Below are 20570 nucleotides of genomic sequence, written 5' to 3' on the forward strand. Positions count from 1 at the left end.
ACTTGTATGACTACACTGACCAGCGGGGCTGCAAAACGAAGCACACCAGCAGAACCTGAATTCACACTACATGAATCAGTCACCTTTCAGGGACAAATATACCCCAGAAATCATCTCCCCAGAGATCTGGCCTTGTGCAGCAAGTAGGCAGCCAGGCACACTGTCACTACAAGAAAAGAACCATCGGGGTTACAACACTCAAGAATCTCACCACTGAAAACAGCAACTTGCTGTTTCATAGTCATATCAACTTGCTTGTTGTAGTCATATCAACTCCCTGTGTAAGCCTCAAGCTGCTCATTGCTCCTGGTTCTTCTGTGAATCTGTTGCCATTTCTCAATCTTAACATTTGCTTGCTATTTTCCTCAGGATATTTAAGCGACTGCAGTTGCCAAGACAACCACTTCATCAACACCAGCACCTCAGCTCATCTATCTTGGGCTTCCCTTCCATTCACCATAACTTCTAGGAAATCAGCTGCCAGAAACAGTGACTTCTGAAATCTGGCTTTTGGGGTGTTCTATTTTTTTTGTTTGTTTGTTTTTGTTTTTAAAAACTTTTAGTAGACTTTGGGATCTTCTGTCCTAACAATCTCCAGTTCCTGATATAGGAACAGCTTTGTTTTAATCATACCCTCAGCTGTAAAAAGTGTGATAGCTTGAACTCCAAGGGACTGAGGCAATCACAGAGGTAAACATCCAAATCAGGTTTATGCATCTATGCTGTCACTTTCAATAACTCAGTAACTGAAGTCTGCTTCAATTTTGTTACCAAGAGAAACAAAGTGACACAAGATTTCTCAAACTCATCTAGGTAATGAAATGCACACCAATACAGATATCTTTTCTAAAAAAGGTCATACAGCCTCCATAAAACAATTAGTAAGTAGTTACTCCCCATAACTATATGAACATTTTAACTAAGTGAGGTTAAACTTTCCAGCCATGATAGCCAAGAAACGAAGTGGCAAATTCAGCTGAGCTCTGCAGGCAGACAAGTCTTAGGATGATATAATACAATTTCCAGGAATTTCTCAATAGCAAAAGTACAGCAGTAAGATCCTGCATAGCACTCCTCCCAATTCATCTATCTTAAACACAAACAAGAAGGTTTTACAACTTCATTGACAACATGATCTTTGATTAGAATTTACATTTTACAAAATATGGGATAAACCAGCAGAAGCAACTAAGCTAGGTCTGGTTAAGTTTTAACACCAACAAAGGTACCAGCATCTTTGTACCATCAGCACCTGAAGCCACATCAGAGCAGCTTCCCAAGTTTCTGTCTACATGGTCCTCACTGCTGTGACTTAAAGACTTACAGCTGCAACTGTACAGGCTTTCTATCCATTATCACGCATACTGGTGGTGGCTGAACCACAGCAATATGGGATTAAGCACGGGCTGCAAAACAGCTCTAAGCTGGGTCAGTTCACAACTGGTGTAAAGTATCATGCTGTCACTAACAGACCCCACTGCTGTGCTTGAGACAGGTCAAATGTGCCACTGCTGCGTTGCAGACATACTTAAACACTACAAAATGTTCTCAATGGTTTATTAGTGCAGACCTTGGTGATTTGCCATGGTTGCCACAGCATCATTGGAAAATGCCTTATGTATTCCTTTTGCTGTACCTATTTGCACAAGGTTAACAAAACTAGAGAAGCTAAAGGCCGTATAGTCTACCTAAAACTTAAACTGTACATAGCAATCACATCAAGCTGTGAGTAAACATTATTTTAGTGAATAAATATTCTACAAGAGCACTTACCAATGCATTTACAACTAAAGCAGTTAGAAACACCAGCTTTCCTCATAAAAGGAAAGGTACCTGCAGGTCAGTTGTGCTGTAGGTTTCTATTTAAAGTACTTGCTAAGTGCAGAATTTGGCTTTCTGCCCATGTGTTTTAAGCTCAGTGTTGTGGCATAGCCTGGGTAATTGCACTTGGGGTGACAAGCACAACAGAACTCAGAGGCATGTCAGTAATAGATTTCAAACCTCATCTTAACTGACTGGAACCAAAACTTGCCCTGTGAATGTGCCAGCTCCACAACGTGTCACACCAGGCTGTTTCCCTGGCTGTGCTGCAGAGCTGCAAGCCCCTTCACACTTCCACACTTCACATCAAATCCCACATGCTGGTTTCTCTACGCTGAGAGGCTTTATTTTGAACCTACCTTTCAAAGCATAGGAGAGAAGACCTGGGGTGGCTGTAATAGAAGTGCATGAGAGGCTGGAGCAATTAATACAGAAATCCCAGAAATGGGAAGTAAAAAAACAGGGTGGCTTTGAACTCAGTGCAGGTCCCTCTGACATTTCAAATGATGAGGAAAGGCAAGGGATAACTTTTCTGCTCCAATGAGAAGCTTACCCAGATTCTCCACAATATACTCTGAGATTTATTGTGAAACCTGCATAGCATATGTCTCACAAGCCTACATACCCAGGCCGACTTGATGGCTTTCTCTTCAGCACCAGGAATGTCCCCCTCCTCCCCCAGGTTAAGTTACACAACCCCAGCTTTATTTTTTGCTCTTAGAGAATTGCCGCAGCTGCCTCATGGACAAAGTCTGTGCAGAGGAGTGTGACTTGTCAGTACATCAGGTTCTGTGCTGGGGTGCTTCAAGGAACTGCTCAGGCTTTTATTTTTAAAAACTAGGAATAAGCAGAAGTTCTTATTGAAAAAAATCTCCTTGCTCTTGTGCTTAAGCAGCCTGAAACCTATTCAATTAATTTCTTTGGCTGTTCCAAAATTAAATACTGTACTTGTAAACATATATGTCCAATTTGTTTTGGAAGAAAGCTCTCCCATGAGTTATTTATAAAAAGCATAACACTTTCTACCTACAGATTTAGTCAATTATGCTATTATAAGATATACATATTTTACATAAAAGTGTTAATTTATCCAGAATAATGAATCTTAACCAGATAGAAGGCTTAGTCTCTATTCATTAAATTACTCTTACTCTTGTCAGAGAACATTTTGACAAGACAAAGAACATTTTGAAAGATGCCCTGCATGTCTACAGGTATCCTTCAATGCCAGCCCAGTGTCCTTCATGTGAGCTCCTCTTACAGTCACTACAGATGATGAACGAAGCATTGCAGTGGCTCTCTCAGCCTGTTTGTGTAGCATCCATAGACTATTCTGGACAAGTGCTGTGCTTCACCCACACAAAGGGCCTAACAGATAACAGATTCTGGACTGTGCATCCCTTTCACCCAGTCTAACATCAGATTGTAGTAATCTGCGTTCACAGCAAATGTGACACAGCAATATTTAGTAGTTTTACCACATGTACCAAGGAAGTCTTGTTGGCTGCTACCTAGCAGAGTTTGGTTGGCCATAAAAGCATCTAGTAATAGACACACACTTTTCTTGGGAGAAATTGATTTCTCATAACCCTCTTATTTCAAGCTGACATCATATAGTAACTAATCTACAAATTAAGAATCAAATTCAATGCAACAACCTAGCATTAAAAGTGGGTTTTAGGCTCAGCCCAAATTCCATTATCCTTAGCTTTTCTGCATTACTACAGTTGTACAAATTATGCATCACACAAAAGTAGCCTAACAAAACTGAAAACTTTTTTGAGAACAGGGAGACTCTTTCCCAGTACCATCATTATGCTCCTCTTCCATAAAACACCTCCTTCATAGTATATTTTTTTTTAGTAGACAGAGATCCAGCAGAGAGTTTGGATGACAACTATACAAAACCTATTAGCTCCACAGAGTTTGTTCCCCCTGTACTTGGCACTGGTGAGGGCATACCTTAAGTGCTGTGTCCAGTTTTGGGACCTACATTTCAGGAAGGACATTGAATAGGTGCTGGAGCAGGTTCACAGGTCAGTGAAGCTGGTGAAGGGTCTAGAGGGGAAGTCCTATGAGGATCAGCTGAGGGAGCTTAGGGTGTTTATCCAGGAGAAAGGGAGGCTTGGGGTTATCTTATCACTCTCTACAACTGCCTGACAGGAGTGTGTAGCCAGGTGGGGGCCAGGCTCTTCTCCTAGACAACCAGCAACAAGACACGATGACACAGTTGAACCCGGGGAGGTTTAGGTTGGACGTTAGGAAGAACTTCTTCACAGAAGTGGTGATTAGATATTAAAAAGGACTGCCCAGGGAGGTGGTGGAGACACTGTTCCTGAAGCTGTTTAAGCAAAGACTAGACATGACGCTCAGCGCCCTGGCCTGCTTGACACAGTGGTGTTTGGTCACAGGTTGGACTGGATCTCAGAGGTCTTTTCCAACCTAATTGCTTCTGTGAAAAATTCTTTCTAGAGCCCAGAAGTCACTGCTCTGTACTTTGCAAGAAAAGGAAAAAAAACCCTCCAAGATTAATTATAACCCCAGCTATGAACCAATGCAATCTGAACAAAAAGCTACACAATCCGAAATAAACTGGAGCATGAAAGGGTTAAAGATACAACAGAACTAGCTTCCAGCCAAAGCTTTCCTATATTTGTTGTAGTGTATCTTAGAGGCTCTCCTTAGCATCATTTTTGTTTTAAAAGCAGACACTAACCATCTTGGAAGTACATGTTAGATGTAGACAGATCAAAAATACTTCATTATTCTCTTGGAAAAAAGTATGGATGTGGCACTTGTGGACATGGTTTAGTGGTGAACATGGTGGTGGGTGCTGCGTTGGTGGTTGGACTTGATCTTAGAAGTCTTTTCCAGCCTTAACAATTCCGTGTTTCTAGGGAGGTGAAAGTCATCCACGTGCTCAGCAAAGCGGGCAGCTGCAGGGGAGAAGGTGAAATGGAACAAGGCTGAGACACCACAAACACCTATCAAGCCACACGTGATGACCTCATGCAAGCCTGCAGTCATGACTCAAGTACAGTTATTCTAGTTTAGGAAGAGCTGAAGGAAGAGGGATATGCTTCACGTGGGCTTGGATTCCAAGAGATTCCAAAACTAATGAAGAGGCCTGGTGGCAAGATGATGACATGTCTTTTGTGGCCAAGCACACCAGAATCTTTCTCCATGCCTCTGCCATTACACACACACAGCTGATTGCACAGGATGTAGCAGTAGCTGCTTGGACAGCAGGTGAGATCCCAACTGTGGGGCATGTGCTGAAGACATGCCCATGTAACATTTCACTGCATCCCCATGAGCCACAAGAGCAATACTGTGCTTTGGGATGGTTACTCATGATCCTTACCCTAATCTGACCTTGTCCATCATTCAGGAATACATCCACAACTGCCAGCAGGAAGCTCCCTGGCTGAGAAAGGTACTACATACCTACAGCAGCCATCCCACCACAGCTTCTCATGACTTTTGTTGACCACCAGCAGCTTACATAGCTGTTTTTTTGTAGGAAAAGTATGGTCCCTGGTTGAAGAGCCCAAGCGTATCACTTACACCAGAGATGTGAAAAAAAGCAAACAACTATTCAGTAGGTGTGGGATAAGCCTGCAAGCTGGGTGAAAATTAACAGTCATTTATCCAAGGTGAACATTCAGCAGGCTGTCTTAAATCAGTGAAACTGGAGTATCACCGCTAACAGCAACAGAACCCAGGCTTATTTCATAACACTGTGAAGAAAGTAGGCAAGACCAGCAGACTTCTTACCTCATCCCTCCTTAGTGGCAGCCAGTACAACTCAAATCTCTTTCCAAATGAAGAATAGTTATGGATGATACGCGTAAAGACCATGTACTATTACTTTAATTTAAAACAGATCTCCAGGTCTGCTTTTTAGCCCCTGATGAGTCTGTCCCTCTGAGGGTCAAAACCACCTTCAGTATCAAAAAATATTCAATAAGACGGCCAGTTTCAAAATTCAAAAGCCCAAATGTCCACAGCCTCAATTAAGTCTACCCTACCTACCTAGTTTTCCCCAGTAGTGTTGCTACTGTTGTACTTCAGGCCAAAGCCAGCCAAGCTTCATCGACAAAAATCAAACATTGCAACCAGCACAAAAAACAAGAAAATCAGTTAAACTTCAGAGAAAATATATTAGCCAAATTTTGAAGGACATAAGCTTTCAGGTTTCTGGCAGAGACTGAGAAATAGAAATCATTCCATATGCTGGTCTCAAAATTTTCATTTTTATATGCTCCAGTGGGGATCACATAGCAATATAAAATGCTTAGGTTCATTTAGAAGTGCTTAAAAAAAAAAAAAAAAAAAGGAACAGGTCCTCTACAGAGAATTGTTTAAACATGGCTGTAGTTGACTCAAGAAACAGACACTTGACACTCAGCTATACAAGAGAAGAAACATTACCATCAACTACTGAAATTGAACAATAAGTTTTCAATAAGAGTTGTCTCTCAACATCATTCTTACTTAGCATTTTGAGTAACATGGACACAGCAACAAAAAAAATGAGGTTAGGCAGAGATCCCACTCAAGTGACAATATCATTAAGAACAAACTAGCTTTTTCTTTCCATCTTAAACTAAAAGTGCCATGCACCTTCATCTGAAGCATCTGGGTAGGTGCATTTTGTAACCACATGAATGACAAATTAGAAGGGATTTAGATCATAGCTACAAGAGACTTAAAAAGTACAGAAGAGATGTCAGCCTCCCAAGTTATACTGCTTAATGCACTGATGAAAGGTAGTCAGCTACCAAGTGTGGGTCCAGTTACTCTTTTGCAGAGAAGTAGCTGGGAGCACAGAGATGAAATTCAGTTTTCTTCAATACATTATAAGAAGCCCATTCTTTTAATAAAGGTGAGTGCTTTTACAGATAGTTATTCTAGCCAAGATAAGCAAACACTTGCACACCAGTGTGGTTTACATCCATGAATAAGGGGCTTATATGAGCAGACTTCATGCAAGAACAAATGCGTATTCAGAGAATGTATTCTAAGTCAAAGCTACTCCATTGCAAGGCTTTTGTTTTGACAAGGCCAAAGAGGATACTGCAGAATATAATATTATTTCAGCTTTTACCTAGGTCTGACATCAAAAGGTTTCTAGCTGCAGAGATATCTGAAGATTAATTTAAAACCAAAGAATTTTTGCACAGTGGACAAGTATCTATCACTCAAAAATTCATCCAAGTGACATAACTGATTAAACACTGGTCCTTGCACTGTTTCAATACTGCAGCAGAATGTTTTGCATCTTAGCTTCTTCAAGTATTTTGCTACAGTGGACATTAAAACATACATTTTAAATACTTAACTGGGATATGTAATTTGGGGAAAAGTCAAAGGTACTGCAAACATGTCCTTACTGCTATCAACTTGGATTTCTCAAACAAAACCTATTTACCTGAATATTTAAATTACATGTAAAATTTTGAGACAACAAAGCAGTCCAAAAGGAACATGCATCACGCTTTTACTACTGAAACCTTAAGTTGTACGATACAGCCTGCCTGCCAGGCAGCCTTCTCTTTCTACAAATACTACAAAACCACAAACACTATGATGCCTCAAAGTGTCACCACCCATTTAACATTCAGCCCCTTTATGTTCTTTTTGTTCACCAGGTATAAGCTTCAATTTAAAACAAACACCCGGGAAGTACACCCGGGAAGTCGAGGTCACACTTCTTCAAGTCAAGCAAGATCCCAAAATATCCTAGACACACTGCAATTCAGTAGCTCATTTTTCTTCCCTTTGTAAGCCAGTTTGGGCAAATGCATTTTAAATATTTAAGCAACTGTGACGATAGGCAATCAATCAAATTACTCTTGGCTACTAGTGCTTCAAGGGTGGGTACACAACACCAAAGTTACTACTATCAAACTGGCCTGGTAGATGGGATATTCTCAGCAAGTCGCTACCACAAAAGCTTAGCAAGATTAACTGCAATTCATCTAACTCATAATACTGGATAAAACCACCCAGCCTAAAAATGAAGCAGCATTCTGGAAATAGCTGACTAGTTTTGTGTACATGCATGTATGTATGTACACATCTAATCACATGCAGCCCAAATCATAAGAGCCTCGTTTTTGAGTCATAACACCCCTAGTCCATCCACACTGCAGACAATACATTACTGTGACATTTCCAACTTGAACTCAGCTACATTTAAGTTCAGCATAAAACCTGCATCATTTAGCCCATACTGTTCATTACCCCAAACACCTGATGAACAAGCAATAAACCACACAAAACTGCACATCAACGATCAGAGCTAAGGTTATGCAAGCATTTTTTTCTGGCATTCCCTACCCTCCAGATGCAAAATAGGCATTGTGTAGTAGACGTAAAGTGCTATTAAAGAGAAGGTACCTTTTGTGAATATATTACCATGTAAAATAGCAAGGCAGCATAAGAGTGACTTCAGAAAAAGCAAGATAAAAATATGTTTCAGTTTTTGAAAAGTTATAGATGTGTAAAACTCTCAGACACTGGCAAAACATCACTGCAATACTAGATCTAAAGGATTTACACAAAAAATAAAAAACCCACTCTTCTAACACTATATAGTCAAAACATTCAATTAATTCCTATAATATGAACCACATATAAGTCTACATGCTTTTAGTTACTATTTCTTGAACTGACAGACAAGAAGTTTCAAAAGGCACAGTTCCTTGCATTGTTACCTGAGGAAAAAACCTAAAAACTCAAGTTGTATTTTACCTTATCTATGGACCACTGTACAAAAATTAGGCAAATGAACAGTGCTCAATTAACCAACATGGAAAATTTTCTGGCTTATTCTAATGGGATAGAAGAGTTGGGCTGTGCTACAGCTCTCCCCTTGCCATACAACAGGACCCAACTGCACATGATCTCCTATGTTAAGGCAGTATCAGAACTGGAAACCACTTATCTGTCCTTCTCAGCACACACCACAGTCCTACATGGATCAGAGGAGCCCTAGGGAAAAGAGTGGGGGCTAGCTACTACCATGACTCAGCCCATCTCCTCCTGAGGATACAATGATGTCCAGAACAGGCTACAAGATAGGTGAATAGTCTGTGCAGCCCAGAGGTACAGCCATCCAAAAAACTGTATGCAACAGGAAAGTGAGAACAATCAGGTACTCCCCAGAGCCTGAGAGTCTGGGATCCTATCTATGCTTTTGATCCACGAACCAACATCAGAAGAAGACGTTTGCTTCCCTGCCTTCTGACAGCTTTGGGGCTCTTTGGCTTTTGAGACTGAACAGGAGCTCCACAGACCTGGAGCAAGCAGGGGTCTTTTCACCTGCAATTCCAAGTCTCTTTGCTGCACCAAACCACTGCTTATTAGCATCAATGATACCTAAAGGCAACAAAAACAGATCAAGTACACAGAGAGAAACTCTGTAGGACATTGCAATGCAGAGGCCCATGGAAGGCAGCTTTTGTATTGAGTACTTCACATTTTTATCTTGGCATTAAGGATATTTTTGTGGAATTAAATGTTCTACCAGTTGTATAATTCTAAGTGCTTAGAAAACTTCTATTTGCTTAATTTTAGGGTTTATGAGAAGTAGACTACAACACCAAACTTTTAAACATGGTGTTCATTCTTGCCATCAGTTATTGGTAACTGGTTCTCTATTTCCTGCTCTGAAATCTTAACATATTTTGCAAGTTACTCTGAAATCAAATCACCTGGAAGAAGTTGAGATACAATACAGAACTCCATATAGAACAGGGCTAATGAATTAAAAAAGCATGGATAACAAAGCCTTGACAAGTATTTAGCCCCCAAACTACTTGACAAAATCGTAATACTTGGTGTTTTTCTCCCCTTCCAATTGATGTGTCAAGGCTTGTTCCTTCAAGCAGAAGTATCTTACGAAATGAACTGCCTTAAGAACTATTAAATAGTAACTCTAACAATGTAGTTAATTTTTGTTTCCTTTCATGGTAAGTATATTATTTTAATTTACCCAGCTTGAATCACCTCTGAAGGAGTTTTTAATATTGACTTTTGGTCTACATTAAACATGCTTCTTGACGCAGTGCACTTGGTCAAATCATGCTTCTGAGCAGTGCTAATAAAGTTTCTATTTGTAAAATTCCTCACTTGCACCTTCCCTGAAACCCTGGCTTTCAGCACAATACCATGCAACAACAACAACAACAAAAAGACCTGTTCTTTTTTCAAAAACAATTAAAAGCTCTGTTGCTAAGATACAACTGCACCAAACATGCAGGACCTCAAGACGACCATCAGAAACACTTTCTAAAAGTCCTGCAAGTATCCACTGCTTGATCAAAGCACTAGGCAGAGGTTCATCAACCTCCACACTCTGAAGGTTCAAGCATTAAAGAAAGACACTGGCTTTCAAGACAGAGAAGAATGGTCATCTGAGATGGTAAAGATTTCACCATGCACAGCTCTCAGACATTGAGATCTATCCCAACTAGCACCTATCAACACCAGATTACAGCATAATAATCTTTGTTGTGGTGGTCCCGATTTATGTATCAGCTGTCAAAATTAAAAGTGAAGAAATTCTGTCACGTAGCAAAGGACCCTCTCAGATGAACTGAAGATGCCTATGGCATAAAGGTGGCACTGATGAATTGCCCACACTTAATTCTGCAGATTATGACATATTCTGGTTCTCTGCTGCTCAGGCATTGCCTGCAAAACCAGAAAGACACATTCCCATCATTTCCAGAGCAATTCAGAACTACTGTATAGCCCAGTGGAATCTGATCTAAAGACCCATCTTATCACACCAGGTCCTTCACAGCTGAGCTAAGAAAGAAGCAACTGTCACTACCTGTGACCTGGACAGGAAGCATTTCACTCTGAGAAAAATCTTCCCTTTGTCACTAAAAAAAATTCAGCAAGTAAATCAGACATAAGTAACATCTTAGACATACAAGGTCTACCCACATTTCACCTTTACACTCTGTGAGTGAGTCTGGGACCAAAAACCAAGCTCATCTAGTGCAGTCCAGTATCTGCGGCCAACAAAACTGATTCTGCTAGAACTTCAGTCAAACTCAACATTTCCTAATGCCAGCAGCTGAGTGATATTTGCTCTTATCACAACCTCTTTGAAGGACTTAACATCACTGTCCCTGAACTATTTTCCCCTTGCCAGCAAAGAAAAGAGGTAACCAGTACATGGAACAGCTCAACTCCTTCCTTGAGGATGGTTAAAGGGTTGCTCAAAGCATTACAAAGCTATTCAGCATGACTGAGAATACAGTCACTAGGTAAGACAAAGACTGATGTAACTTGCACTTCAGATGTCCACCTTCAGCTGATCACATGAATGGGGTCAGGGGGCTGCTGCATGATCCCTTGCTAATACAAACTGCTTTTCATATAGTTGCTGCTCCTGGAGGCTGCTGCCCCTTCCATCTAGATGTCAGTCCTAAACCCTGAAACACTGCAGCACATCTGAGCATGCTATATTACCTGATAAAATGCTTAAATACTGTGCTTGAATTTTTAAGAAGTCCCCAACTTTATTATAGCCAGCATGCTGACAACCTACCATTTAAACAAACATTTGAGGGGACTTGTTCTCTGCTTCAATTTATCAGATGTTAGAGCTACAGGACTTGCAACTAAAACCAGAATCTGCTGAAATGTTGAACCAGCTTTAGACAGTAGCTTCTGTCATGAAGGTGCAGAGAGAGCACTCCTCTTATTTCAGTTTATTCCACTAGTTCAACAACCTTAGGTTGTTGAACTAGTGGAAAGTTCATATTTCTCCAAGAAAAAACAAGGTGCCGAAAGTTGATGTGACTACCTGGAAGAGTTCACAAAACACAAATCAAACAATTGTATTCCCCAATCAACTATCCCTAACACTATCTTTATTAAAGTCACCATAACCACAAGTTTTCCTTGAAATATTTATGCTCTAGCTTAACTAGAAGCCTGTGTACTTTCCCTCAAGTTCCTGCCCTTAAACTACACTTCAAGTGGAACACAATTCTCAAACTCACTGCCACAAAGTTGAAAAAAGTTACATCCTGTAACTTGCATCTTTCTAATTCCGCCATTCTAACCTTACTAAACTGAAAATACAAAACAAGACAAAGCTAAATATTTCATCAAGTTAAGAAATATGAAAAATTAAACACATGCAAGGTGAGCACTAGTTCAGAGCAGCATATACAATTAATAAATTGCAGAAGTCAATGAAATAAAGTTAGGGTATTATTCTTATCTCCGAATTATTCCATAAACAGAATCTAACATACTTGAAGACCTAAGACAAAGAGAGCCGAGAACATCACTTCTCACAGGACTCCTTCTTCCTTTTTCAGTGTCTCGGAAGTTAAGATGCATAACCAAAGATTAGACACTACAAAAATATGCCATGCAGGTCTCCTCATGGAGGAAAGATGAGACAGAAAAAACACATGAGAGATTTCAGCCATGGCACTTGAAGGGAATCCCACTACTGGGGCAGGGTGGAAGCATCATGAGACTTCATCTTTCTACTCTCACAACAACTATTACAGGATTGGCCAAAAAAATTTAGAAGAAAGGCATGGCAGTTCAAGGACATCAAATACCCAAAAACCCAATCATAGTGCTGAGGTAAGGCAACTGGAAGCCTTGCCTGAATCTACACTTGTTAACACACATCCCCAAACTATTTTTCAGGCAGCTTCAGATTCTCTCCAGGAACAACTGCAAATATGCAGTCCAGAGAGCTCCCCAACCAAACAAAACTATTTCAATCAGTCATGATTTCTTAGAAAAAAAATGGATGAGTAATATAAGTGCAGGAAGAGGTCACCAGACCATTCGGATGTAAAGATGACACTGTTACCATCCAAAGACTCAAGCGACTTCCTGAATAAATAATAATGGAGGTGAGTCTAAGAATATACCTATCACACCTACATGAGTAAGCCAGCCAGCTCATTACAAAAGGCAAGTCTTGTGCCAAAGCCTTCCTCTCCTTCCAAACAACGAGGCCAAACTGAACATGACTCAAATCCATTATTCCCCAAGCTACAGGTTATTTTGGTTTTGTGGAACAAAGCTCACAAACGTTGACCTGTAGAGGCCAAGCGGCACCGAAGGTGCACGTTATTCAAGCAGAGACATCATCCAAATTTTTTTTTTCAGTTTGAGAGAAGCCAAAGGGCATGAAATGGAAGATGCAGGAGCCACAACTAAAACAGTTAACTGCTGGGAGAAGCAAGCTCATGGGGACAATGTTTTGCCAGAGATCAAGAAGATATCAAATGCAGAGGAGTGTGCCTAATGCAACACATCTTCTGCAGGCACAAAGGTTTTCTAAGCTCATTTTAAGAAAAAAGTGCAACTCCTCCTCCAGTCGTTTTGATAATTTAAGTACACTCTCTTCAGTTCTTTTCTGGGATTGCTGTGCCAGATTTCTTATTTGCTGTACTCACAAGAGTGGAAATAGCAACGACAAAAGTTTTTTTGTATTAAGAGGAAGGCTGAGAAAGGAATTGAATCTTCACCCCTTCTGTGTTGCCACAGCTCTTTGAAAACTGCCTTCTTATAGTGTGGAGAGGAAGAACCACAGGAGTAGAAAAATAATTTTGTCAAAGAGCCCTGAAGCCCATGGAGTCCTGAGGAAAATATCGCCTTTACCCCAAATAAGCCATCAGTGAGTGAAGCTATCAAGGGATGGTTCAGTTATTTACTTTGAAATAAATATCACAGAATCATAAAATGTTTGGGTTGGAAGATGATCTAGTTCCACACTCCTGTCATGGGCAGGGACACCCTCCACCAGACCAGGTTGCTCCAATCCCCATCCAACCTGGCCTTGAACACTTCTAGGGATGGGGCATTCACAGCTCCTCTGTCCCAGTGCCTAAACACGCTCACAATAAACAATTTCGTCCTAATATCTAAGCTAAACCTACTCTTTCAGTTTGAACCCATTCCCCCTTATTCTGTCCCTAAATGCTCTTGTAAACAGTCTTGCCCCATCTTTCCTCTAAGTTCCCTACAGGTACTGAAAGAATATGGAAACACAGGACTAGATGATGTCCAGAAGTCCTTTTCAACTGTAATAATTCTGTGAAATACACACAGAGCAGAGCCCAGGGGGCAACTTGGGGCTGGAGGGGAGAACTCTCACCCTGCGCCGAGGTTCCTTCAGGAAGCTCTTTGGGGCTAAAAGAGCAGATTAACAACGCAGCGGCAGCTGTGGCGCGGCTCCCCCTCTACCCAGGCCGTGCCTGTGCCCCCTCCCGCAGGCCCGGCCCTGGCCCAGCCCCACACCGCGGACCGCGGCGCAGGGGAAAGGCCCGTACCTTGAAGTACCCGCCCTCGTAGAGCGTGTTGGGGGGCCCGAAGATCGCCACCTCCCAGTTGTAGAGGTCGGACTCGTCGACCAGGGTGATGCGGAAGCCTTCGACAGGCTCCTCCTGCAGCGACTTCAGCTCCAGCATCAGCGCCTTCTGCGAGCTGCTCATCTGCTGCTGGGCCATGGCGCGGCGCGGCCCCCGCCGCGGCCGCCTCCTCGCTCCCGGTGCCGCTCCCGGTGGTCCCGGTGCCGGTGGTGCCGGTGCCGCCCCCGCCCCTCCCCGCGCTGACGGCCCCGCCGCCGCCACTTCCTTTTGTGACGGCGCCGCTCGCGCTGACCTCAGCGCGCCGCGCCGGCCCCGCCCCCGCCGCTCCGTTAGCCGCGCCCCCCACGCCCTGGGCCACGCCCCCGCCGCATGCCCGGCCGTGCTCCGGCGCGCAGCCAGGCCACGCCCCACCACGTCCCGGGCCACGCCCCACCGCACGCGCTGCCGCGCACCACGCCCCCCCCCCCCCCCCCCCCCCCCCCCCCCTCCACGCGTGCCTTTAAAGGGGCCGCGCTCGCCGGCCCTGCGGCTGTCTGGGCGCGGGAGTCACGTGGTAATTTGGGAATGGGAATGGGAATGGGAATGGGAATGGGAATGGGAATGGGACACAGGGTTGTGGCGTAGCATGGGGGGTCACAAAATCACGGCATCAAGTCATTTGGAAAAATTTTCTGACAATATTGAGTCCAACCTATGACCTCACACCAACATATGACCCAACACCAGTACCACTGAGTGCCACATCCAGGCTTTCCTTAAACACCTCCAGAGTCAGTGACTCTGTCACACCCCTGGGCAACCCATTCCAATGTATAATGACCCTTTCTGTGAAGAAATTCTTCCTAATATCCAGCATAAGCCTTCCTTGGCACAACTTGAGACACTAAGCCATTAGCTCAGTGTTCAAAGGAGGCCCTGAAGAATGGTGAAGGACCTTGAGGGGAAGGCATGTGAGGAGTGGCTGAGTTCACTTGGTCTGTTCAGCCTGGAGAAGAGGTGACTGAGGGGAGACCTCATTGCAGTCACAGCTTCCTCATGAGGAGGTGAGAACAGGCAGGCACTGATCTCTGCTATGTGACACCCAGTGGCAGGACCTGAGGGGATGTCATCTAGCTGTGTCAGGGGAGGTTTAGTATAGATATCACGAAAAAGTTTTACACCAGAGGGTAGCTGGAGCCTGCAACAGGGTCCCCAAGGGAGGGGACAGAACAGCAAGCCTAACACAATTCCAGAAGCATTTGGACAATGTCCTCAGGCACATGGTATGACTCTTGGGGTCCGCTGTGCAGGGCCAAGAGTTGGACTCGATGATCCTGGCAGTCCCCTGCCAACTCAGCTTATTCTGTGATTCTGTGATTCTACATCCCTGCACCTGTCACTGGTTGCCTGGGAGACGAGACTGGCCCCCCAGCTACACCTTTCTGTCAGGGAGGTGCAGACAGTGATAAAGACACTCTGAGTTTCCTCTTCTCCAGCTCAGCTCCCTCAGCTGCTTCTCACAGGAGATGGATTCCAGACCCTTCACCAGTTCCATTGCCCTTCTCTGAACTTGCTCCAGCACCTCAGTCTCCTTTCTGGATTGGGGGGCCAAGAACTGGACACAGCACTTCAGGTGCCTCACCAGTGCCAAGTACAGGGCAAGGATCCATTCCCTAATCCTGCTGCTTTTATTATTATTGATCCAAGCCAGGATATCATTGGTCTTCTTACCCAGCTGGGCAAATTGCTGTTGTCTCATGTTCAGCTTCTATCAAGCAGTCCACAGTCACTTTCCTGCTGGGCAGTTTTCCAGCCATTCTAACCCCAGCCTGGAGCTGCAGGAGTTGTTGTGACCCAGGGACAGGACCTGGCACTTGGCCTTATTGAACCTCACACAATCAGTCCATCCATCCAGCCTGTCCAAATAGTCACAGTTCATGAGGGGATACAACAGGGCATGGTTGGCCCACTGACAGGCGCCCATGGTCACAAAACAGATGGTTTTGTGCAGAGCATAGTTTTTGAGAAGTGAACTCACATGACTCAGGGTCCCATAAAAATCCTGCAGCAGTTTGCAAGCTGCAGTACGACACAAATAAGGCAGCTGCCATCCCTCACCCCAACACGTTGTTCTCACATTCTCCACAGATGTGTGATGTAGTCACACCAGAACATGCCATTTCCAGCCTTCCTGCCATTCCCTGGCTTGGCTGAGGGTGAAAAATGCTTGCAGAAGTATAGAGATGTATCAACCAGTAAACATGAGCCAGTATCCTTCCTTAGTGAGTATTTAATGAATAATATAAATAATATTCATTAAAAAAATAAAGAAAAATAACAGTAACTGCCAGGGAGAAGGATGACCCATTTCTGCTTGGCATTTCTTTCATCCTTCTGCGCATGGCAGGGCTCAGGCCACCTCACTGAGGCACCTGCTCCTTAGACACACAGGTTGGATGATGTGTCCCATCATCCCTATGTCATTACACGGCCTTAACCTTCTTCTTTGCCCTATCACCTCCCATGCTTTCCCATCCTGACAACAACCCTGTAGACATGGGTGACCACTGGATCAATCTCCTGCATATTCCAAGGCCACAGACGTTCCCAAAGGCATAGGACTGACAGCCAGGGCCTCATGCATTGGTGGGAGATCATGCTGGAGCAGCCTGCACTGCACGGGGGACCTTGAAGTCTCTCCCTGACACTTGGCAGCTTTGGCTCTGGTTCTGGCTCCTTTTCCAGACCTTGGCCCAGAAAGGAGAACAGGAAGCAGATGGTTTTCCCCAGGCTCCAGCTGCTCCCAGGACAAATTTGCCATTTCCCAGTGAAAAGCAAGGCGTCCTTCCCCTCACCCCTGAGACTCCACTGCTTGTCTTTCTCCTGCCTCTTGAGCTTTCCTCAGAGTTGCCCCCATTACCCTCTCCAGAGGTGCTCCAGCACTCTCAGTGGTACCCGGTCCAGGGCATGTGATTGCCTCCAAGCTATAAAATACTCCAGCCCTTGCAAAATCCCATCTCACCCTAGGCAATGGCCCTGTGGGGATTGGCATCTATTTTCTCCTGAAGCTGGGATGAGTTCTTGCTCAGTGCCACAGGGGTGATACAGAGGAAGATCCCTCGTCCACCTGTAGCTTGACTGACTGCTGAAATGAAGTGTATGTTCCCTTACAGGAACAGATCAGCCACTGGCACAGGTCAGTGGCTGTGGATCACTCCACCAGCTTGGAGTGAACTCAGATTTTCTGAAAGCTGCTTAATTCAGCTCTCACTTCCTCAGCAGGGGGCTGGAGGGCTGGATCATGAAACACTGTCAGAGAAACACCTTGGAGGCTGGGTAGTACCATGCTGTGTGTTTTCTGATGGAAGTTCAATCCCATGTTCTTTTTATTTATGTCAGTGGAATAGAACAGAAAAAAAATTACTATTTCTGTTGGAAGGGACTACAGATATCATCCAGTTCAACTGCCTGACCGAATTCAGTGGTGCCCAAAAGTTCAAGAATGTTGTTCAGGTCATTATCCAAAAGTCCCTTAAACACTGACAGGCTGGGGGCATTATTGGAAGCATATTCCGATATCTGTCCACCCACTCTGCAAAGAAATGCTTCGTGATGCCAAAGTCTAAACCTCTTCTGGTACATCTTTGAACCATTCCCACATGTCCTATCACTGGATACCAGGAAGAGCTCAGTACTTCCCTCTCCACTTCCCCTCCTCAGGAACCTGGAGAAAGCATTACCTTGAGCCCCCTTTCTCCAACCTAGACAAGCCCAAAGTCCTCACCTGCTCCTCAAAAGACATTCATCCCACCTTTTCACCACCTTTGTTGTGCTCCTCAGGACATATTCAAATATCTTCACATGCTTTGTAAATTGTCTTTAGTTCATGTACGTAGCACATGCTGTGATTTCTGTGCTGATGCCAGCCAGCAAAGACCTGCTCTGTTAATGGGGCATCCCAGCTTACTAGTAAAACATGGATTTGCTCATACTTGGAGAAAAATGTACAGGACCCAAGCTCTTTTGGTACTGAACTGCTCTCAAAAATATTTTCTTGCAGCCAGCCTCCAGCACAGGCTTTGTCTAAACCCGCTTAATGCTGGAAGAGATGGAAAAAGCAAAGTTTGGAGTTATTCATGATTTATCTTCTCCTGCTGCCTGTCTTGAATGTTAATTCAAGATGTAACCATGCAAGACTGAAAGTAAAGCAAGCCCTGGTGTATTCAAGAGAGCAGACCATAAATTTTCCACAGGCTCTGCTTTTAGAAAGGATATTGGTCTTTTTCCCTCTGATTTTTTTCCCTTTCCTGCAAAAACATTCAACACTCAAAGAAAATAGAAATTGTTGAATCAACAGGACATTTTGAACCCATGCAGCCTGGCAGCTCCGTCCAAGGCTCCTGCCTGCATTTCTGCCTGTGTTTCCAGGGAGGCTCAGCTGCTATGCCTGGAGTCCCTTTGCCTGAACCCAGGCTGCCCCGAGGCTAGCATAACTTTTTTGATTTATCATATGGCATTTCTCCCCTCCAATCACCTCTGATATATCATAATGAAAGAATGAAGCCTCCTCCTCCTCCCCCTTCAGCTGTTCTCCCATGGATGGTCACTGCTCACCTGCAAGCAGGGCTTTACATGGGGTGTGCTCTGCCACAAACAATGTTCCTTCTTATGTTTTCTTTTATTTTCATCCGAATAGATCAGTTTGTTCTTTGGGCTCAGAGAACAAGAAATAGAGTCTGATGTGGGAACATGGGGCTCCAGGAAGGGGAAGTCTCTCTGGGAAAGGAGGAGGTTATACATACCATTAATCCAGTCCCCAGCAGCAGAACTTGTCACTGTAAAGTGGAGCTCAAGTTTATTGCCACCAGTGCAAAAGGTTTCTTTTTTGCACTTGTGAAAACTTCTAAGTCCTTTTGTTTTTGTTCTTATCAGCCGTTTTTATTATATCTCTTTCTCATTTATTTCTTTCTTCCTGTGAGTTGTGTTCACAAAGGATGATAAACTGAGAGTTCACTCCTCTGCTTAGCAACAGCAGAAGCTTTGAAAATGTAAACCTGTCTTGGTGTCACGTTAGAGGGTTACTGCTCCATGAGCTGTCAGAGAGAGAGGGAGAGAGGTGGGAAGAGGTGGGAAGATGTGTGAGTGCCTCTGTGACTCCATTCTTAGGACAGAATCCTCTCATGTGATACTTTTCACTGCTTTATCTAATTTCTTTCATGAGTGGCTCAAAGGATGAAATATCTGCTCCTTCCCCAGGGGAACTGGATTCCCCTGGGATAAAAGACAATACCATCAACACCATTTCCTCTCCTCCTGCCTCCTCTCTACTACTGTGCTTTGGTGAAAAATCAACAGGGATCCTGGGGACTCTGGGATGGAATTTAACACCTTCTTATCCCCAGCAAGTCAGATGGTGAAGTGATGAAGAAAATCAGGCAAGGGGTAGGAGTTCTACTTTGCTTACAGCTACCCCTCCAGGAGCCCTTTGTAGGTCAAAGACCAATCAGCTGTTCCTTGGGCTGTACTTAAACAGAGAAGGATACCTGGAGGTCCACCTCATCACTGCCATGCCCAGAGTTGGTTCTAAACAGCCTAAGATGTATTTGTCCAACCAGTTCTTTAGTAATTATCCTTCAAACTGTCCAAAGTGGAAATTCATATGCTCCTAGGTCAACATGGCTCAGCTCTGGACTCAGCTCTTCTTCTGTTAGAGAGGTCATAGGTTTCCCCACCACCCAAATTTTACCCTGTATTTTCTTGGCAAGGCCGCTGTGGGGGTATGGAAGACAGAGAGAGGGGCTAGGATTATTTGCTCTGTCTCCTTCATGGAGTGCCATTGCCCTAGCTGGGTGCAAACCTCCAGCTGAGGCAGCAGAGGTGTTTGCAGCCCATCATTTCCACTGCAGCAGCACACATTGCCCATGGGAAGAGGGGAAACAGCACCTGGAGTTTGCAGGCTGGTTTTGCTGCCCTGGAGGAGCAGTAACAGAGGAATCTGGGGTTAATTCTTTTATTTACACTGCATACCTCAGTCCCAGACCAGATGACAGACAAGCACTATCATGATGGATCTCAGCCCTGATGCCAAAGAAAGATTTCCCCATAAAACTTCCTGAGCATTTAGTGAGGAAATTCAAAGTGTGATTATCTGGTCTGCTGCCCAAGGGAACAATGCAGTAATACTGCATACTCACCTCAAACAAAACAAAACAAAACAAAACAAAACAAAACAAAACAAAACAAAACAAAACAAAACAAAACAAAACAAAACAACAACAACAACAACAACAACAACAACAACAACAGCAAGAAAATAATGCAACAACAACAAACCAACCAACCAACAACAAAAAATACCCCCACCCCCCCCACCCCCACCAGTTGTGTAAGTGCCCTCAC

The 20570-nt window shown here is 43.8% G+C and overlaps 1 protein-coding gene across 1 annotated transcript in view; it reads right to left on the reverse strand.

Annotated features, from left to right (window-relative positions):
* The window catches only part of LOC120765682 (ubiquitin-conjugating enzyme E2 R2), a 55466-nt gene extending 41066 nt beyond the window's left edge, over window positions 1-14400 (reverse strand). Inside the window, exon 1 of the mRNA XM_040090772.2 lies at window positions 14154-14400. Within this exon, the coding sequence (XP_039946706.1) occupies window positions 14154-14330 (177 nt within the window). The 5' untranslated portion in view covers window positions 14331-14400. The remainder of the gene's footprint in view (window positions 1-14153) is intronic.
* Window positions 14401-20570: the final 6170 nt, after the last annotated feature.

Source organism: Hirundo rustica, chromosome Z (assembly GCF_015227805.2).
Source record: "Hirundo rustica isolate bHirRus1 chromosome Z, bHirRus1.pri.v3, whole genome shotgun sequence".
In the NCBI taxonomy this organism is placed as follows: Eukaryota; Metazoa; Chordata; class Aves; order Passeriformes; family Hirundinidae; genus Hirundo; species Hirundo rustica.